General features: G+C 37.2%; 1 protein-coding gene across 8 annotated transcripts in view; it reads left to right on the plus strand.

The window, feature by feature from the left end:
* EFEMP1 (EGF containing fibulin extracellular matrix protein 1) overlaps window positions 1-20,181 on the plus strand; it is a 70,475-nt gene that overhangs the window by 34,654 nt on the left and 15,640 nt on the right. For all 8 annotated transcript variants that reach the window (XM_069583282.1, XM_069583290.1, XM_069583285.1 and 5 more), the window contains exon 5: window positions 18,009-18,131. In XM_069583282.1, coding sequence (XP_069439383.1) covers window positions 18,009-18,131 — 123 coding nt within the window. The remainder of the gene's footprint in view (window positions 1-18,008; window positions 18,132-20,181) is intronic.

The raw sequence follows: 20,181 nt of genomic DNA on the forward strand, positions 1-20,181 counted from the left end.
TAAATCAGCATAAACTAAAGGAGTAATCTGATTATAAACAGAGGAGAGCAACAAGTTCTCATGATATGTCATGAGAATATGCATGGAAAATGCATTTTCCAGTTAAAAATGATCTTCGTTTAAAAATACAAAATGGGGAACAGCAATTTTAGAGTGGGAGTGAGGCTAGATTGCTAAGCTAATACAGAAAGAACTTAAAACCATAAGAATATATAGTTTAGCCTATAGGGTACTCCAGAGGAATTTTAACTAGATTTAGAGATCACTAAGTCTTGATACTATTTGGTTGGGGGTGGTTGTTTTGGTTTGGTTTTGGTTTTTTTGAGGATCTACTCATAGCTAGAATTTTGCAAAGACAAAACACCTGACTTGTCTATGTATTGATCTAAGTGTCCATTCTGGAATACTTCATAAACAGTCATGCTTATGCTTTTCAAGAGTGGGTCTCCCGGAGATGAAATGTTAGTTGTCTAAATTTGCTTTTTAATGATGTTGGATTTTGGAATAATAAAATGGGAGGTAGAAATATTTTAACATTTGCTTTGTTTCTTATAGTTTGGGAGATGGCACAAGACTACAGAGACATCCTATAGCTGGATCCCTAATCATAATTTCAAAGTGTGAGATTATTCAACAAGCCTGAGTTGAGTAACTACTGTGTGCAAAGCATAGTAGGTATTGAGAATACAAGGATGAAAGCTTATGGTGCCTGCCCATAAAGAGCTAACAGTCTGAGTAAGAAGACAATAATACCAATGTGACATTTTGAGTCCCATTTCAGAAACTTCCCAGAGAAAGTATCACCAGACCTCAGTCTTAGGAAGTTGTGGGGATTAGCCTTTAATGAACTGGGGGAAGGGATAGAGGGAAAGAGAAAAAATGTTCTATGCAGAGGGAACAGCATTTGCTAGTCATTAAGTGAAATACAGGAGAAATAAGTGCTCTGTATAGTTCAGTGAGCATTTTAAATGATAAGCAAGTCAAATCAGGAAGGGGCCTGAACATCCTGTTAAAAAGTTTGGATTTCATCCTGAAGATAGGTGGGAGGTGACATAATCAGGTTTGTTTACAGAAGAGGCACACACATCATTTGCTTTTAAAACTTATTTCTAAATTATAAATTTGTTAACCTGGTGAGATAATTTTATTGTAGCTAATTAGAACTGGTTTAATTCTTCATTTCATACCAGTGCTACAAAGGCAAATTAAGTATGAATTTCATTATAAAAATGGCACAGTCCTGTTTATAAGTTTCAATCTTTATCAAACATAACACAGTGGGAAAAATATCTTAGCTCAAGGAAAAGCTTATAAAGTCAAATCCAGCCTTAAAATTCCACTCAGCATTTAGTCATTGTGCTAGGCCATTATGATTTTATCCACACAGAATATAACTGTAAACTCTTAAAGAATTTTTACTACTTGAGATCTGTTCCATCTTAAAATTTGTACTAAAACTTACTGGAAAACTAGTTTGAAAATAAAATTGTAACTCAACCTCTCTGTAACTTTGCAGAAGCTACAAGAGTTTCCACACATTCACCTTATTTGGCATAGCATCCCTAGCCTTATAAAAAAAAATTGTTATAGTGACAATATAATTGTATAAATGCTATGAAAGTATCGAGTGTTATTTATCTTAAGTGTTTTGCCAGTTTATAATATAATAGTGCTAGAAACTACACATCAGATCTAATAGAGAGCTCAATTGGTACCTTCAACAAATTGAGGCTATAAAATTATGTAGGCCACTGATGTGTGCCTAGGTTTATTCAGCTGTCGGTTTTTCCTAATGGAGTGTGCCAAAATTCAGTAGTCAGAGAAAAACTTATTTAGGACCCTAAGCCAGACAAAGTGCCAGAGGCACTCCTTCATCCTTAAGGTGAGTCTAGTTAAGCAGGAGGGGATAGGAGCAGCTGTCACCAAGATCTCTCCAAGACAGTTGATGATTTGTGGATATGGCAGTCCAGGAGCTCAAATGGACAGGTTACTTTCTGCAGTCATCTTACACTGGGCAAAGGAACCTGGGAAAAGAAGCTTCAGGAAGGTGGATAGGAACTGGATAGAAGGACAATCTATCCTGTTAAGGTAGAAGGGTTGGGGAGAGGCTCGTGGGCAAAGGCAGACAAGTGGCAACATGTGTTCGCACCATGGAAATATGTAGCCTGGCTGATATTGAGGGTCATACAAGATGATGTTGATGAAAAGACTAGTTTTTATATGAAATTACCTGTTATAGTATAGTGAGGTTCATCCAGTTATACGGACCTTCTGCATTTTATTGACGTCCATGTGGATTTGCATTAGTCACAGGATTAAGTTACTGGCGTTGGGGTTCTGGGGACCTGGGTAGCATCAGATCACCTCATTGAAGAGATGGAGATGGCAGGGACAGTCTGCTGAGCTCCTGAGGGGTGCACTGGAGAGTCACAGCCCTGGGTCAGGGAAACAGCACTCACATTGCCCAAGGCCTGCACTAGTAGGAGATCCTCACACTACCCTTGGATGTGGCATCAATCAGAATTCTCAAGGTAAAAGAATGGTCTGCCTGACTGAAGTGAAATTAAGAAAGGGCAAATACAGGATCAACTACAAATGCAAACTGGAATCAAGATCACCAGGGGAAATATCAATAACCTCAGATATGCAGATTATACCACCCTATGACAGAAAGCAAAGAGGAAAAGAGCCTCTTGATGGAAGTAAAAGAGGAGAGTGAAAAACATTCAGAAAATGAAGATCATGGCATCTGGTCCCATCACTTCATAGAAAATAGATGAGGAAATAATAGAAACAGTGAGAGACTTTCTTTTTTGGGCTCTAAAATAACTGCAGATGGTGAGTGCAGTCATGAAATTAAAAGATGCTTGCTCCCTGGAAGAAAAGCTATGACAAACCTAAACAGCATATTAAAAAGGAGAGACATTACTTAGCCAACAATGGTCTATATAATCAAAGCTATGGTTTCTCCATATGAGAGTTGGACCATAAAGAAAAATGAGTGCCAAAAAATCGATGCTTTTGAACTGTGGTATTGGACAAGACTCTTGAGCGTCCCTTGGATTGCAAGGAGATCCAACCAGTCAATCCTACAGGAAATCAGTCTTGAATATTCATTGTAAGGACTGATGCTGAAGCTGAAGCTCCAATACTTTGGCCACCTGATGGGAAAAACTGACTCATTGGAAAAGACCTTGATGCTGGGAAAGATTGAAGGCAGGAGGAGAAGGGGACAATAGAGGATGAGAAGGTTCTATGGCATCACTGACTCAATGGCCATGAGTTTGAGCAGGCTCCGGGAGTTGGTGATGAACCAGGCAGCCTGGTGTCCTGCAGCCCATGTGGTCGCAAAGAGTTGGACACGACTGAGCAACTGAACTGAACTGAAATGCAAGATCGAACACTGAAATAGGAAGAAAGAGTCAGAAATGCAGGATGGAAAAGGTGGGATAATAAGACAACAGAGAATGAAGTCACCCTTGTCACTTGCTGATTTGTCACACTGTCACCATAAGCATAGTGTCTTTCCTCAGGCTTTAAATTCTTTAATTTTTCCTATTAATTTTCTATGTTTACTTTTAATATGAGAACAAGAATTTATCATATACACCTATATAATCTATATGTGGATATAATGAAAGCATTTAGAGGTCATTTGGTATCCAAAGGAACCAAAATTAATTTTCCCAAGTTTATTTTTCTCATATGCCATATTTTTTTGCTTTATTAATAGCATAACTTTTAACCAACAAAAATTGGCTCCAGATCAAACATTCCTGTATGATATGATTGAATGGGTGTTTCATTAACTACAAATGATATACATCACCATTATGTCTTGTGGAGATTCCTCAGATCTCCTCATTTGAGAAGTTAAGCACCTGATGCTTTCATCTTAGAATGTGATGCTGAGCCTTGTCCCTAATGAACAAACACCCAGAAACATTTGTCATGACTTTACATGTAGCTTTTCCCACATGTTTGAAAATATTCCCCATCTGTTCTCAAGTTCTGATTTATAATTTCATTGACACCTTGAGAAATGATGACCATATCCTTGACATGTGCTGTGCTTAGTCATTCAGTTATGCCTGACTCTTTGTGACCCTATGGACTGTAGCCCACCAGGCTCCTCTACCCATGGGGATTCTCCAGGCAAGGATACTGGAGTAGGTTGCCATGCCCTCTTCCACGGGATCTTCCTAACCCAGGGATCAAACCCAGGTATCCCACAAATATAATAATAAAAATTGCTTCTGAAATTTGTATTTTTCACAGTTTTTTCAAATCTATCAGAATTACATGTAGGTTCTAATCAGAGTGCCAATTAAAGCTATGTTTGCTAAACATTAATACTTCATAAACATTAATACTCCATTTCTGTGGATGGGTCCTATTGCCACCAACTGTCCTTTCATATCTCAAAATATGAAATGCAAATGATGTAGACTCTTTCTGTTTTGCCAGATCACATTTGTGTAACTGTTTGCAATTTCCCTAATGAGAAATAACTTTAAGAAAGAAAGGGTGATTTTGCCTATTCTTTCATCCATGCATCTGGAATATGCCAAAGGAAGGGAAGTCATTCGATGCTATGGTTGTTCCTCCTAAGTGGATTTCAGTCATGACCACCACATTCAAAATGTGACACTGAGCAAGGAAACCAAGATAGGATATGTAATTATATACCAGGACATCTGCAGTTTTCTTGCTTCCTTCCACTTGTCTATAACAGAAGTACCATCCTGATATACAACAACATGTAAAAACCTCACAGTGTTAAATACAATTTATTGAGCCCTTAGTGTCAGTGAGGTGCCATTTGGGATGTGTATTACTTCAGTCCATCCTCACAAGAACCTTATGAAATGCATATTATCCCTACTTGACAGACATGGCAGTGAGACTTGGAAAAGTTAAATGACTCTCCCCTGACAAATATCAAAAAACTGGTGTTGCTTGGAATTTGAATTGAGACTTGTTTGACTCCAAATCCCATGATCTTACCTACTCTTGTATCTCAATCATATTTCATATCTTTCTGTCAGGGAGGTGCACAGGGAAAAAATTTATTCTGTGGTTCCCAAATTTTCTAAAAAGATTGAGTCCTCCCATAAACTCTTAATTCTTGGTATAATAAGGCTAGGACAAAATCTAGCACAAGCAACTAAAGAAAGAAACAATCTCAAGTAATATAATTTAAAACTTAAAAATACTGTGTACTGAGAAAATAGTTCAGTTCAGTCTCAGTTGTGTCTGACTCTTTGCGACCCCATGAATTGCAGCACGCCAGGCCTCCCTGTCCATCACTAACTCCCAGAGTTCACCCAAACTCATGTCCATTGAGTTGGTGATGCCATCCAGCCATCTCATCCTCTGTCATCCCCTTCTCCTGCCCCCAATCCCTCCCAGCATCAGAGTCTTTTCCAATGAGTCAACTCTTTGCATGAGGTAGCCAAAGTATTGGAGTTTCAGCTTTAGCATCAGTCCTTCCAATGAACACCCAGGGCTGATCCAACCATGGATTGGTTGGATCTCCTTGCAGTCCAAGGGGCTCTCAAGAGTCTTCTCCAACACCACAGTTCAAAAGCATCAATTCTTTGGCACTCAGCTTCTTCACAATCCAACTCTCACATCCATACATGACAACTGGAAAAACCATAGCCTTGACTAGATGGACCTTTGTTGGCAAAGTAATGTCTCTGCTTTTTAATATGAAATCTAGGTTGGTCATAACTTTCCTTCCAAGGAGCAAGCAAGTCTTTTAATTTCATGGCTGCAATCACCATGATTTTGGAGCCCCCAAAAAGCAAGTCTGACACTGTTTCCACTGTTTCCCCATCTATTTCCCATGAAGTGATGGGACCAGATGCCATGATCTTCATTTTCTGAATGTTGAGCTTTAAGCCAAGTTTTTCACTTTCCTCAAGAGGCTTTGGAAGAAGCACAAGCTGGAATCAAGATTGCCAGGAAAAATATCAATAACCTCAGATATTCAGATGACACCACCCTTATGGCAGAAAATGAAGAGAAAATAGTATGGCTATTCAAATTCCAAAAGCCATGGAAAGAGATCTGTAGTTGAAGGTCACTGATAGGGGACCTCCTTACAGCTATCTGGCAGCTTCACAGTCATCCACATTGACCATATTATATATGTGCCTGAAGTCAAAGGTTTTCATTTAAAGGTTTCCATAAACAAATTGTTATATTTCTAGGAAGAAATAATTATAGGCTAATTTTAAAATTAACAATATGAATTACTCAATTTTTCCATTTTTCTTCTAAAATGAAAACTTGGAATATGATAGGCTCTATGGATGTGCCCCATGCGGTAACCATTTTAAGTGTATATAACAGATCTAAGAATATAGACTTTTTTTTAATCTGTGTTTATTCATGCCAAGAAATTCTCTTAAAGACTAAGTTTGGCATCTACCTTTAACACATAACTGGCACAGGTCCACCTCTCTTTGTAGTCTACAGACAGAAACCGTGTATAGGGCATGTTTCCCCACAAGATTTTTTTTCAGAGTTTAAGCTGGCAATCAAGCATTAAGCTTCTCTAAATTCTGGGCAAGTATGTAACTTTACAGGTACACAGTACTGCCTAAACATTGAAGAGAACTTTCTGTGCATCCCCCTCTGCTAACAGAGCCATTTAATCCTGTTCAGAAGATGAGTCCATTTTAAATCCTCCTTTGATTCTACAGATTAGAAGGGGAAAAAGGAAAACAAGGGACGAAGAAACAGTCATGGCTCTCAAGAAGCAAGAGCATGTTTTTCAGGTTTTCCAGGATTCAATGTTGTGTGTTAGAAAGGGTAGAAGTGATAAGAGCTGGAAAATGAATCCGTTTTACAACAGCATTCAGGAATTCAGCAAAGTGAGCTTTAACTTCAGATTTTTAAAACTGAAAGAAATTTCAGAGAATATATAGTATTTTTCCTTCTAATGGAAATGGAGGGCAAAATACCCCAAACTCATTTAAAAAGTCCAAAGACTATTTATATGCTAGCTTGAGAAATCTTTAGCATCAAAACTCACCAGGTCATAGTTTTAGGGAACAGTATTTTCTTTTGTCCCCTATTGCCTTTAGGTACTGTTTGAACTAATAATCAGGAGTTATTTGAATGCTATTGCTTCACATCACTAAAAGTGTTTTAACAGTGGGTAAGGGTATATCCCATAGCTTATCTAGGTCAAACACAATTTATCAGCAAATTAAATTCAAGTATGCATGATAATTCATGAATAACTTGGAGGAAATGGTAACTATAGTATCAGTTTGGAACAAAACCAAAAAGTCAAATCTTACTTGATATGATGGCACATGAAACACTTGGGCACAAGCTGATAGTTGCTTGCATTTAACATTTTGAACACTGAATAATCTTCTGCCTTAATATGGTAAAGCCTGCAGAGTCTTCCTTCCTGAAAAATTCTTAAAACTAACAAGGAATTTGTTAGTATACTGTATATATTTTGTTAGTATTTGTTAGTAAACTATATATACCAGTAATATATAGTATATTATACAGTATAGTATAGTATAACATATAGTATATATTAGTATAATAACAAGTCTAGGATATCTTAACTACTTCCTTGCTCAAGGAAGAGAGAATGAAAAATAAAACACTTAAGATGAGATCTTTCCTTGTTATACTTTGTCATAGAGTAAGTTTTTCAGATGTAAGAGGAAAAATTATAAAAGTATAAAAGCAAACATCACAATATATATTGTGTATACACAAAGATATATGTATGTACACCATATGTCAAAGAGAGAAAATATAGATATTTCATCTTATTGAATCCTCACAACTTTCTACACTGGGGTAGATGCAGCACCTATTTTTCAGTGTTTTTATCAAAATTTTCAAACTTAAAGTTGAGTGTGTGATAAATGAACATTGATCATCCACCATCCAGATTTAGAAACTATTAATATTTGCATGCAGTACCTTAACACCATCTTTAAACACAGATAACTGGTCAAATCCCACCTCTGCCCCTGCCACACATATATACACACACTACTGGGATTAAAGTTACACCAGTTGCATATTTCCAGTGATAGGAACCTTGTTATCTCTTAATATCTTAAAATGTTCAATGACCACAACATTTTTTTCTTTCACTGAACTAAAATCTGCCTTCCTCGGATTTCTGTTTATTCTAGTTCTGCTCTTTGGAAAGACATGGTCAAGATCTTTTTCTTCTTCTTTAAGCAGACCTTCAAAATCCTCAAGTCACTCTCAAAGCAGACTAGCTCAGATACAAATTTCATTTTGTAGACTGGGTACAGTGTTGGGGGACGATAAGGATGATGTAAGGAGAGTAGGGGCTATAGTCCTTCTTAAAGGCTGGCATTTTCCCCGCCCCCTCAGGCCTTGATACGTAACATTTTCATTTTCACTTAGTTTGAAATAGTCTTAAATTTCAATTTTGTTATCTTCTTTAAATCATGAGCTCTTTTGAAGTGTATGTCCTTCTTTTCCAAAAGAGAGTGATTTTTCTAGTTTTGTCATTATTATTGTTGTTGTTTCTATCTTACTTGCCTTGCAGTTAGAGAATAAAATCTGTATACTGCAATTTTTGAAGTTTATTTAGACTTAAAAGCAGCATATAGTTATTTTCCATTAATGCTTTCTCAATATTTGAAAAGATTATATATTCTGTACAGTGTTCCATATATGTCAGTTCAAAGATTTTAACCATGTTATTCATATTTTCTATTCATTTTTGCAAATGTGTGTTTATTCTTTTAGTTACTGGGAGAGATTGTTAAAATCTTTTACTGTATATAGCCATTTGCCCTTTAGTTTGACTCATGTTTGCTTTATCTATATTGAAGCTATGTGATTAAATGCAGTTAAATTTAGAATTTCTACATTTTTCTGGTGAACTAAACTTTTATCATTACACAGTATTATTTTTTATCCTTTCTAATCTTTTTTTCCTTAAAGTCAACTTTGTCTGATATTAATATTGCAAAGCCAACTTTCTTTGGGTTAGTGTTTACATAGTATATTTTCCATCTTTTTTCTTTAATCTACCTGTGTCCTTATACTTAAATCATTTCTATTGAAACAGCATATTTGGGTTTTGTTTTTGTAATCAACCTGAGAACTTTTGGTTTTCATAAGAGCATTTAATTCACTTACCTTTAATGTAACTATTGATAAGTTTAGGTTTAAGCTACCATTTTCTATTTGCCTTTTTCTTTTCATTCTGCATATTATAGTTTGTTTTTCTTTCCTTTCTTTTTTGCTTTCAAACTAAAATGATGGACTATTTTGTATTATTCCATTCTCCCCTGTATTATATTTGAGTTTTATATTCTTCTACTATTCCTTTTAGTGCTTTCCCTAGGGAATACTTTAACATATACCCTTGACTTATCTAAGTCCAGAATAAACTGGTTTTATTTATTGGTTTTACCTCTTCCCAGACTATAGCAGGACCTTAAAATACTTAAAATCCATTTATATTCCTGCCAGCATATGCACTTTATTCCCATGTATTTTAATTCTAATTTTTTATAAATTATGAAAGACCTTACTATTATTGTTTTATAAAGTCAGTATTCATTAAGATTTACACACACATTTATCCTTTCATTGCTTTTCATTGTGCTGAAATTTTGAATGAAAAAGAAAAGGAAATTTAGCACAAATTTGGTGTCACACACCTCACTCACTTCATCCTACCTATCCATTTGGAATTCAGAAAACTGGAAGGGCATTCAGGCATATGGGGAAACATTATGCAGAAGCATCATAAGTACAGTGTAATGAAATGGGTAGGAAAGTACACACAAGAACGGAACATGCTCTGAGGGCAAGAGGCACAAAGATATACTTTATTTTCAAAGTCTTAGGTAGTTAATGATTTGGAGAAGTATTGCCAAGTTACATTCAGCAAATTTAGTAGTATGCCTCAATTTAGTGGGCACAAAAGCTGTTTATTGTTAAATGAACAAGAAGTATAATGTAATTGGTCTCATACAATTAGGAGGTCCTCAAGCCATGCTTATAATTGGCATTGCCATAGCCAGCGGTTTATGTGACCTCAAGTGATGACTGGGCTGAAGGAGTAAGCCAGGAATGTGTGTGCCTTGGGCTAGAGAGGCTGACTAATCTGGCTGTTAAAGCCTTAAGGATTGGGGCCAGGAGTCGAATCACAGTGTTCAGGGAAGGCATGGTGGACTCCTTCGAATATACTCAGCCTCCATTCAGTTCATCACTCTCCAGTGGTGTGATCTGGAGCTGGAAATAGGAGGGAGGTGGGAGGGGCAAGATGAAGTAGTGGGGCACCAGAAAACACAATTGAAATATAAGTGCAAGTGAGGTGAAAATCTCTCAGTCATGTCCAACTCTTTGTGATCCCATGGACGTCACCCACCAAGCTCCTCTGTCCATGGAATTCTCCAGGCAAGAATACTCGAGTGGGTTTCCATTCCCTTCTCAGTCAATGCAAAGGCATCCCCTAATAAAATGGGATCACAACTCCTCTGAAGGCCATCCAGTGTAAAGTAGGTCCTTGACATGTATGGGATGGGCTTGAACTTTCACACAGAATCCTTTATTCCTGGTACTGAGCCACCCTAGAACAAAGACTGATGGTACTGCTTGTTTCAAAATACAGTTTTACCTCCACTGTATTAATGATTGATTATAGATTAATGATTGATTGTAATATCATTCAAATACCAGGGTCATCTTTTCTCAAATATTTTTAATGGATTATTAAGATTAAGAAGAAAAAAGAGAGTTTACCTGGATGTGACATATTCACAGAGATTCCAGAGAACACTCCTGACAATTAACAACAATTTACCAGTAGAAAATGTATTTCCCTTAAGACTGAAAGTAATAAGCTTCACTTTGACAGTGTGCAAAAAGAGCTGAAGAATGAGGATTAAGGTCTTTGAGTCCTTGCTTGCTGTCTTGTTTTGGCCTGATGGGTCCATTTGGTTTGTTTGTAGTAGAGATGAGTCATAAGTTGATTATTTATGTTTACCAGTTGATTTTCTTCCCTACATTCATGAATGTTAGATATGACTTCATGAGGTTAGACTTGAACCTCATGTCTAATCTCATCCAACATCTTGCAAATGAACACCTCTAGACAGAGGAAACTAGGTGAGAGAAGGTCATTTGAAGTGCAAATCCACTATCAGGGCTGACAAGGCAACCCCAATACACGTACCATGACTTTTCCACACGGTGATAGCACATTTCAAGGGTCTGTTAGAACGCGGTGCAGTACCAAGGACTTCCAGTATAGTTGATTGACTACTCTTCTAAAAGGAACAAATGAACTATCTGGGAAGCTGATATTTCTTGATTTTGGTGATATTTTTGTTTATCATTTAAAGCAAACCAAACTATTAACAATCTGTCTTGCCAAAACAGATAAGAATCTAGAACTATAAATCTACTGCTGGCCATCAACAAAGACAGTCCTCTTTTGTTACTCAATGTCAGTATTTATTTTCCCCACTAGAACTGCTTAGCTTGGGTGAATTCTAGCTGATAATTTCAGAAGGGTGAAAAGCTAACTAGAACTGGGCATCTGTCCCAGATAAATCTGATTCCAGGGCTATTAAAGAAGCAGCAAGGGAAATAGAAAGTCTTTGACAAAAATTGTTGATAATTGGCTAAGGACTGGGGAGGGAAACGGAAGACTTGGAGAGCTATGAATGTTACTCTGATGGAGCAGAAAGATGCAAAGGAAGAATCAAGACCCTAATGATTAACAACCCTCTCTTTAATTCTAAGAAAAATTATATATATTATATACAGTAGAACTTCTACTATCCAGAACTCTTAAGAAATAAGCCTTTCTGGAGACCTAAATTACAGAAGCAAAAGAGAAACGTTTCTTGACTCCAAGATTTCTCTGTTCTGTGTTACCTTGAGCAGGTCACTTACCAACCTACATTTCAGTGGCATCCTCCTGCCTCATCCAATAATTGTGGATAATGAGACCATTATTCTACAGGATTGTTATTAGGATAAAATCAGAGACTTGTAGGTCTTATTTCCTAAACAAATAATAGATGTTTAAATACTATTAAATGTTTACCTATTTTTATACCAGTTAATTTTAGAATTTTAACAAATTTGTATATGAAGCCATATAAAATATTACACATTTTATCCTTAATAGATTTCAGTCAATATAATATAATGCCTTGATTACTCAGGCTATCACTATCAATAGCCATTAATGGATGAAACAGCAATAAAATAGCAATGCCTCAGCACTTGCTGAAATAGATGCTATCTTCCAGGATTGTACTGAAAAATAAGATTAATATCCAAAATGACTATAAGATCTTCACCCAATGAATCTCTTTTCTTCAAAAAGTTTCATAGATTAAGTAGAAAGTGTACTTTGCTAGGAACTAATTTATTATCCTGTCACTATAGAAAAAAAAGAAGGAAAAAAGAAAAAAGAAAGGAGGAGGGAGGGAGGGAGGGAGGGAGGGAAGAAAGCAGCTAGGAGTAAAGAAACTTCTCCTTACAGCAAATGTGAATCTTGACCTTTTTCTCCTACTTCTTTTCATTTATGAGATTAAATTAGTATTGTTGGTGAAGACATAATAAGGTTTTAGAGCCACAAAGATCAAGAAATAGCAGCAACTTGAATTTAACCATTACCTTTTCTTTGCTATCAAATAATATTTTACAGTGGCCCACTCGGAACTAGTAAAGATCTGGTTATTTTACTCTAAGGATTTATGGTCTGGAATTAAAAAGATGTATTTTGAAAATTCTGAACTAATTAAAAATCTGTGCATATCATTAAGGACAAACAGTCCATTTTACAGACAGAGAAACAGAAAAGGAATTGATGTCATGGCCCTAGATCACAGAGGCATTGACAGAATAAAAATAATTTAAGTCCCTTATTTCTATTTCAGTGCATTCTCATAAAATACAACATCTAGTGAATGGTGGCTTATTCCAAAGTAGCTCTAAATTATTCCCATAATGTAAAGCAGCACAAGAAAAGTATAAGTGGTAGTATAGAGCGTTTAAGGTACACAAAATCTTTGCCCATGAAAACACACTGAAGTAACTCCATGTCGTGGTAAGTTATCAAATTATGGAAAGAACATTGCAAAGATTAAAATGTTGCATAAGAGAGAGAAAGCAGCATGAGTCAGGGGTTTGGGAAATATGAGTCATACTGAAGGGCAGGAGCCAAAAACATAGAGAATGAGGGCCTAAGCAGGGACTTAATGGACACCACGGAGATGTGGACACAGTTGCCTCTACTAACTCTGAGAGAAAACCAAATATGCAGTTCCATAGACTGGGGATCAGTGCGATAAAAAGGCTAGGAGTGAGAGCTGAGCGAAGATCAGCTGGATTATTTAATGCAGTGATGATGCCAAAGTCAGCAAGAGAGGGACCTACAATAGTATAAATCACTAGAAGGGAGAGTGTGGGCACATTTTTGAAAAATGAAGGAATCACCAAATATTGCCATTAGCTATTCTTAATACATTAGAATGATGAAATGTGAGTTGATTTATGTGTCGTGATATTTTAGGAAGCACATTCTATTATTTTGTACTTTGGTAATGTTTACATTAGGCTGTGTCTACATAGTTCAGAGCTGCTTCCTGTGGTGTTCAATCTAAACTCTAATCACACCTTTGCTCTGTGCTCTGTGCCGTGCTCAGTCGTGTCCAACTCTTTGCAACCCCATGGAGTGTAGGCCGCCAGGCTCCTCTGTCCATGGGATTTTCCAGGCATGAATACTAGAGTGGGTTGCCATTTCCTCCTCCAGGATATCTTCCCAAGCCAGGGATCGAATCCACGTCTCCTGCATCTCCTGCATTGGCAGGTGGATTCTTTACCACTGTACCACCTAGGAAGCCTAATCACACCTTTAAGGCCTTGAATTTTGCTCATGACTTGAGTTACCATTTTATGAGTGCCTTTAACCAGGCACTGCACCAAACTCCTCATACACAGTACCTCCAGCCATGCTGACTCCAGCTGTCTGCCATTCTTCTCATGCAAACCAATTCTATCTTATCAGCATTTTCTAATGTAATCTCCCTTCTGCCTAGAAATAGCCTCCTATTTCTTTTTCTTTTCAAATTTTTTTCACATGTGTTGTTTTATTTATTTTTGCCTGTGCTGGGTCTTCATTGCAGCATAGGCTTCTCTCTAGCTGGGGTGTGTGGGCTTCTCATTGCAGTGGCTTCTTTTGTTGTGGAACACAGGCTTCAGGGTGTGTGGGCTTCAGTAGTTTGCAGCTTCTGGGCTCTAGAGCACAGGCTCAGTAGTTGTGGCACATGGACTTAGCTGTTCCATGGCATCTGAGATCTTCCCCTGACCAGGGACTGAAACCATGTCTCCAGCATTGGCAGGCAGATTCTTTACCACTGAGCCATGAAAAAAGCCCCTAACCTCCTATTTCTGCCAATCCACATACCTTACCTTTTTCAAAATGCAGCTCAAAATTCACCTCCTTGGGCCAGCCTTCCGCCTCTGATGCTGCCTTTTTCTTCCTAGCTTCTATATTTCTCTACTCCATTGCTTTATAGCCATTTCCATTTGCTGACATTTTGGTGTGTTTCTAACATTTTACCTGTTACTCTGTCTTGTAAATGTTTAGTTCGGTGAGATAAAACACTGACCCTACTTTCTTTAAACTATAGGCATCCATTCTTAGAAAACAACCTTGATTCATTCATCCATTATTGAACTATTATGTTTTGAAAACCCATCATGTTTCATGCACTCTATAAGGTTCTAGGAATACAGAAAAAAAAGTAATACATAGACATTGTCCTCAAAGAACTTGGTTTCAAGGCCCAAGAACCATGATAACTGTCTACCTAAAGAACCTAGTGAGCTGAACTGTCAAAGATAACTTACAAATAGTTTAAAAACAACACAAAAACTCCTCTCCCCAGAGTACTATTTCCTAGATTATCAGGGAAACTGTGGCTTACCTGAGTAGTTTCCCGTATGAATAAAGAATTGCTTTTGCCAGTAAGGTATTCCCACCACAGAGGACTTTTATAAACATATCTGGGAAAGCTAGGTCTGCTGGTGCATCTGCACAGAGATGGATATTCTGCTTTGAGTTTCTAGCATAGTAGTATATTTTAGATGCATACCAGTAGAAAAGATAATCATAAAAGAGTATAACAATGTAAAATTATTTTTGCATGATTTTGTATAGATGTGTAGATAAACAATAACAGGATCTCAAAGAACAACTTTCAAATTAATAAAACCATGTTATTTAAATAAACCAACAAATTTACAGTCTTATTGAAGATAGTTCAGAGAAATCTAGTCTATCTACACATAATTTCAGCATTACATAACTTGCAAAGAGCAAAGGAGATAAATATTCTAAACTCGAGTCAGAAAAGCCATAAATGAAAATGTAGTCTGTTCATTTACTAGCAGATGGCAGCTCAAGGTATAAGATGAAGCATCCCTTCAACTCCTTTGGAATAATTTCTTGAAGGGGATTTCATGCAATTGTGTTTTATTGAATTTCAGGGAGATTTCCCATCTGAAAGAATTAAAACTAAAAGTGAATCCAGGTAAATAGAAAGTATATTAAAAATATCACCAGTCAATCCTACGTGAGGTAAACCCTGTTTCAGTTTTGTTTGTTATTGACAGAGAAAGGAATATAGTGGCAGTAGAGATGGTGGCATTTTATTTGCTTTTTGGGTTTTTTTAAAATTAAATTACTTTAATTCACCTAATACTTTTATTAAATTATCCTTCTTAGAAGGTAAACAAACCTGGCTCTTAAAAAAGAACTAGTCCAGGGAGCATGACTTTTATGTACGAAACCTATTTAATGATATATTAATTCCACTGGAAATGTTAGCCTATTTATCAAAGAGAACTGAAAGACAAAAAAAAAAAAAAAAAGAATAGGAAGGAAATCACATCAGGAATGCTATGGGGTGGAGGCAGTTTGCAAAGGGATGTCTCAGAAAGAAAAGCCACAGTCACTGGTGAGGCCTCCTTTAGAAAATGTAGCAGCCAACCCAAGCCCTTGATCTTCCGCCAGCATGTACTGAGGAAACTTGCCACATCTGAATCTCACATTGCTGTATCTCTCAGGGCTGTTATCACTGCAAATGCTGGCAAATGTTCTTGACATAAAACAATAGGAATTCTGCTGTCATTTCTGTATTAGCGAGTCATAAAGCTCTGAAGAAACCCCAGTAGACATGTTTTCATCAAGTGCATATGAGAAAATAATAAAAGACACACACAAAAAAGCAGATAATCTCAAAGAAAGATTGCTGTACCTTTGCATAGTACCTAGAAAGGACAGAGTTGTAATCACTGATTTAAAAATAGCAATAAAAATTGTCAAAACAGACAAAAATAATAACAAAAATTTTGCCAGAACTTTAAACCCGTATAATAAGAATTATGTAAGTAGATGCTTTTATAGGTTATTATCCAATAAACAGCCAGGCACCCCTCGGGGATTCTTTATCTTCCCTCCCTCTTTCTCTTGGAAAGAATCCCTCTTGTCTTTTCCACACCCAGCTAACCAAAGCCGATATCTGAGGACAACTCTCTTATAACCTGAGCTTCCTACATTAATATGCTGGGTAGTGTAAGTGCAGCAATTATGCTTGAAAATAAAGGAAGATGAAAGGCAACACACCCAGGGCTACTCTCTGAGCCTCTTAAAGGGAAGGCAGGATTTAGGAATAAATTCTAACTACTGATGGTTCATTTTCAGTACTGATTTTTGGCCCACTATTTCCTCCAAAGCACTTCCATGGGTCTACCACAGTGATGATTCAGATACCCCAAAACCTCTCTCAGTTTTTATGTAAAATCTGTCATCTAGGAATTACAAATTTTAGATATTTTTGAAAGAAGCTTAGAGTCTTCAGTTGTTGAAGAATGCCAATATTTCATAATCTTTTCACTGTGCTATTTAACCTCATAAATATGAGATTCAAATGAATGCAAAGGTGATGTGGAAAAGTTCAGAACTAAATTTCACTTATAAGTTATTCCAATATGAGTGCACACACACAAATCCACATCATATTTTTCCCCAGACTTTAAAGGTTTTATTTTGTATTGGGGTAGGGCCGATTAACAATGTTGTGGTAGTTTCAGGTAAACAGTGAAGGGATTCTGCCATGCATATACATGTTGATCTCAAACTGAACATTTTTTTTACTTTTCTAGAACTAAATCTATCTACTCCTTAAGGTACATTTAGTAAATTATTCCAAGATGTGAAATGCTTTGGTAAAATATGTATTTTAAACTATACCAGCCTATCTCCCCTAGAGAAATATGATTAAATTTAATCCCTTTTATTTTGAAATCTGCAATGAAAAGTTTATTCATCCATGTTATGCTAAAGTTTATGAAAAAAAAAAAAACAGCAACAAGCAATGCATAATATTAAAGCTTTATTTTTACCTAGGTATTAGGCAGATTTTTAGAGATTGGTCACTAGAAATTATTTCAAATGTGATATATTGAGTGGAAAAGCAAGTATCATACAATTTAACATTTTTAAACACCCAAAATAATACCATATATGGTAATGGGTGCATATATGTTCAATGAAAGTATAAAAAAAATCTCAAGGAAGGATTCACGCCTACCAGGATGGTAGTAGATGGATGAATAAAGGGATGAGAAGAAGTAAAGCTTTGGTCACACCTCCAATGTTTTATTTCTTAACAAAACAAAGTGAACTGAAGCATGCATGGCAGAATGTTAGCATTTGTTAAATCTATTAATAAGTGATATACAGTGGCATCTATGAAATTACTTTCTGAACATTTGAAATAATTTATCATTTTAAGCATTTCCAATAAAACAGTATTACAGAGTAATGTTTTAAGAATAGAGTGAAAACTTGGTTTCTTTAAGAAAAGTATGGCAAAAAAGATGGAGGAAATACCAACATCTCCACAGTCGACTCAAACTCTCTCTGTGCTGCGTGTCTTTATCAGACATAGATGAATGCACTGCAGGGACACACAACTGTAGAGCGGATCAAGTGTGCATCAATTTACGAGGTTCCTTCGCCTGTCAATGCCCTCCTGGGTATCAGAAGCGAGGAGAGCAGTGTGTAGGTAAGTACAACAGTGCAGTGAGCCAAATCCTGTCTGGAGCATCTTAATTGTTTAATACTCAGGCCTTCAAATCAAAGCACTCATCTTTATTTGCAGAATGATAATGCTTATTCTTTCGTTGACTACCAACCCATTTTCCATATTAATGAGAAAAAACCAACTTTATAGGTTAAGCATATTCTGGATATCAAAGTGTCAGTTATGTCTTAGACTAAGCAAAAACAGAAATTTAGGGTATGAGTGAGACCACAAAAGCAAAGAGGAAAATCATTTAAATTCGTTATTTGGTGTCCTAGCTCTAAAACACTGATGCTATGGGCTTCATTCACTAGGTTTTAGTGTAACATAGCTTACAGAGCAAATGTGTGCTGTGTGTATGCTCAGTCACTCAGTCATGTCACACTCTTTGTGGCCCCGCAGACTGTAGCCCACCAGGCTCCTCTGTCCATGGAATTTTCCAAGCAGGAATACTAGAGCTGGTTGCCATTTCCTACTCCAGGGGATCTTCCCAACACAGGGATGGAACCTGAATCTCTTGCATCTCCTTTATTGGCAGGTGGATTCTTTACCACTGAGTCACCTGGGAAGCTCTATAGAGCGAATAGTAAGGTTCAAATCCCAGCTCCATCCCTAACTCACTTTGAGTTACTTAAATCCTCTGTGTCTCACTTCTTTCCTTTGCACTGTGGAAATAAAACCAGCCCCTATCTCAAGAGCTCATGTGCAGGAATGCTTAGAATGGTGCCTGGTCCTGGGTTGAATAGTTGTGTGCCATCATTATGTAATGAGTTCACAGACTTGTACTAAACATTCTTTATGTTACAAGTGGCTCCAGTACTAGAACCGCAACACATGAGCCCTCCTTGAGAGCTCTAGTTGAGCTCTCTGAGGGCAGGGGCCAGGTCTGGTTTGTGTCATTGTTGTCTCCCCAGTCCCTGAAGTCTGCCAGCCAAGGAGATGCTCAGTGCAAGCATTTTGAATGACTGGAAGAACACATATGGGGAGGCTGGCAAATAAGAAGTCAACTCAAGTGTTCTGGGTGCAATGTTGAGGCCCAGCACTAGGATGAAACTCTGTAATTGACTCCCTTCGTCCACTGACTTACATACTTCCTTGTACCATTAAATCAATGAAGAGTTCTTATTTTCTCTTAGGAACAGAGGATAAAAATGTCTAGGGACAGGCAACGCCACATTCAGTTTTCACCGATGAATGTAAGCTGTTGGTGTCAGGGTGTCCACTCTGAACTCTCATAGGCCCTGGCCCTGCTCTCTCTGCCATTAGGCTCTGCTAGGTGCTGGGGCTAGTTAGTCCAGTCTCTGATGAAGGACCAGGAATTTGCAGTGACTGAAGCTGTGATTTAGGAGAAAATTGTTTAGAAAAAGTCATAGGCACCAAAGTTTTGCCCGTTGTAACAGGAAAATAAACAACTGAGGGTATAATAAGTATAGAAAAAGAACAAACCCAGCCTACTATGGGAAGAATCAAAGCAAATGGACCATATGGTTAGAGCTCTTTATAAGATGGTAGGAGATGTCCTTAAATTCAGATCTAATCATGTGACTTCCCTGCTGTTCCCCTCACTCCCAGAATCAGCATTGCATTCCTCAGCAGCATATAAGGTCTTCCCCATCTTATCCTCGCCCAACTCTGTTGTAACAACACCCTTTTCCTGCCAAAACAATTATACTTTAGCTTTGTCCCACGAGTTATAGTTCCCCTGTACATCACACAGTGTCACACTTTGCTACCTCTTTATAAGCTTTCAGTACCAGACATGCACTTCTGACAAACTCCTATTCAAATCTTAAATTCCAGGTCAAAGTCACTTCCTCTGGGAAGTGTTCCATATCTCCCCAAATATAGTCACTCCCTCCTCTATGCCAGTAATTCTCAAACTTTGATGGATTCTTTTTGTAAATTTCTAGCCTGTTATAGATCAGTACTTCTGCAGAGTACAATAGGAATGTTGCAGTAACACCAAATTGCTCTTCCTAAACACATGCTTCCAATTTCTATATTTATTCATTGTGGACTGGTCCAAATAGAC

The sequence above is a fragment of the Ovis canadensis genome, chromosome 3 (assembly GCF_042477335.2).
Source record: "Ovis canadensis isolate MfBH-ARS-UI-01 breed Bighorn chromosome 3, ARS-UI_OviCan_v2, whole genome shotgun sequence".
Classification (NCBI taxonomy): Eukaryota; Metazoa; Chordata; class Mammalia; order Artiodactyla; family Bovidae; genus Ovis; species Ovis canadensis.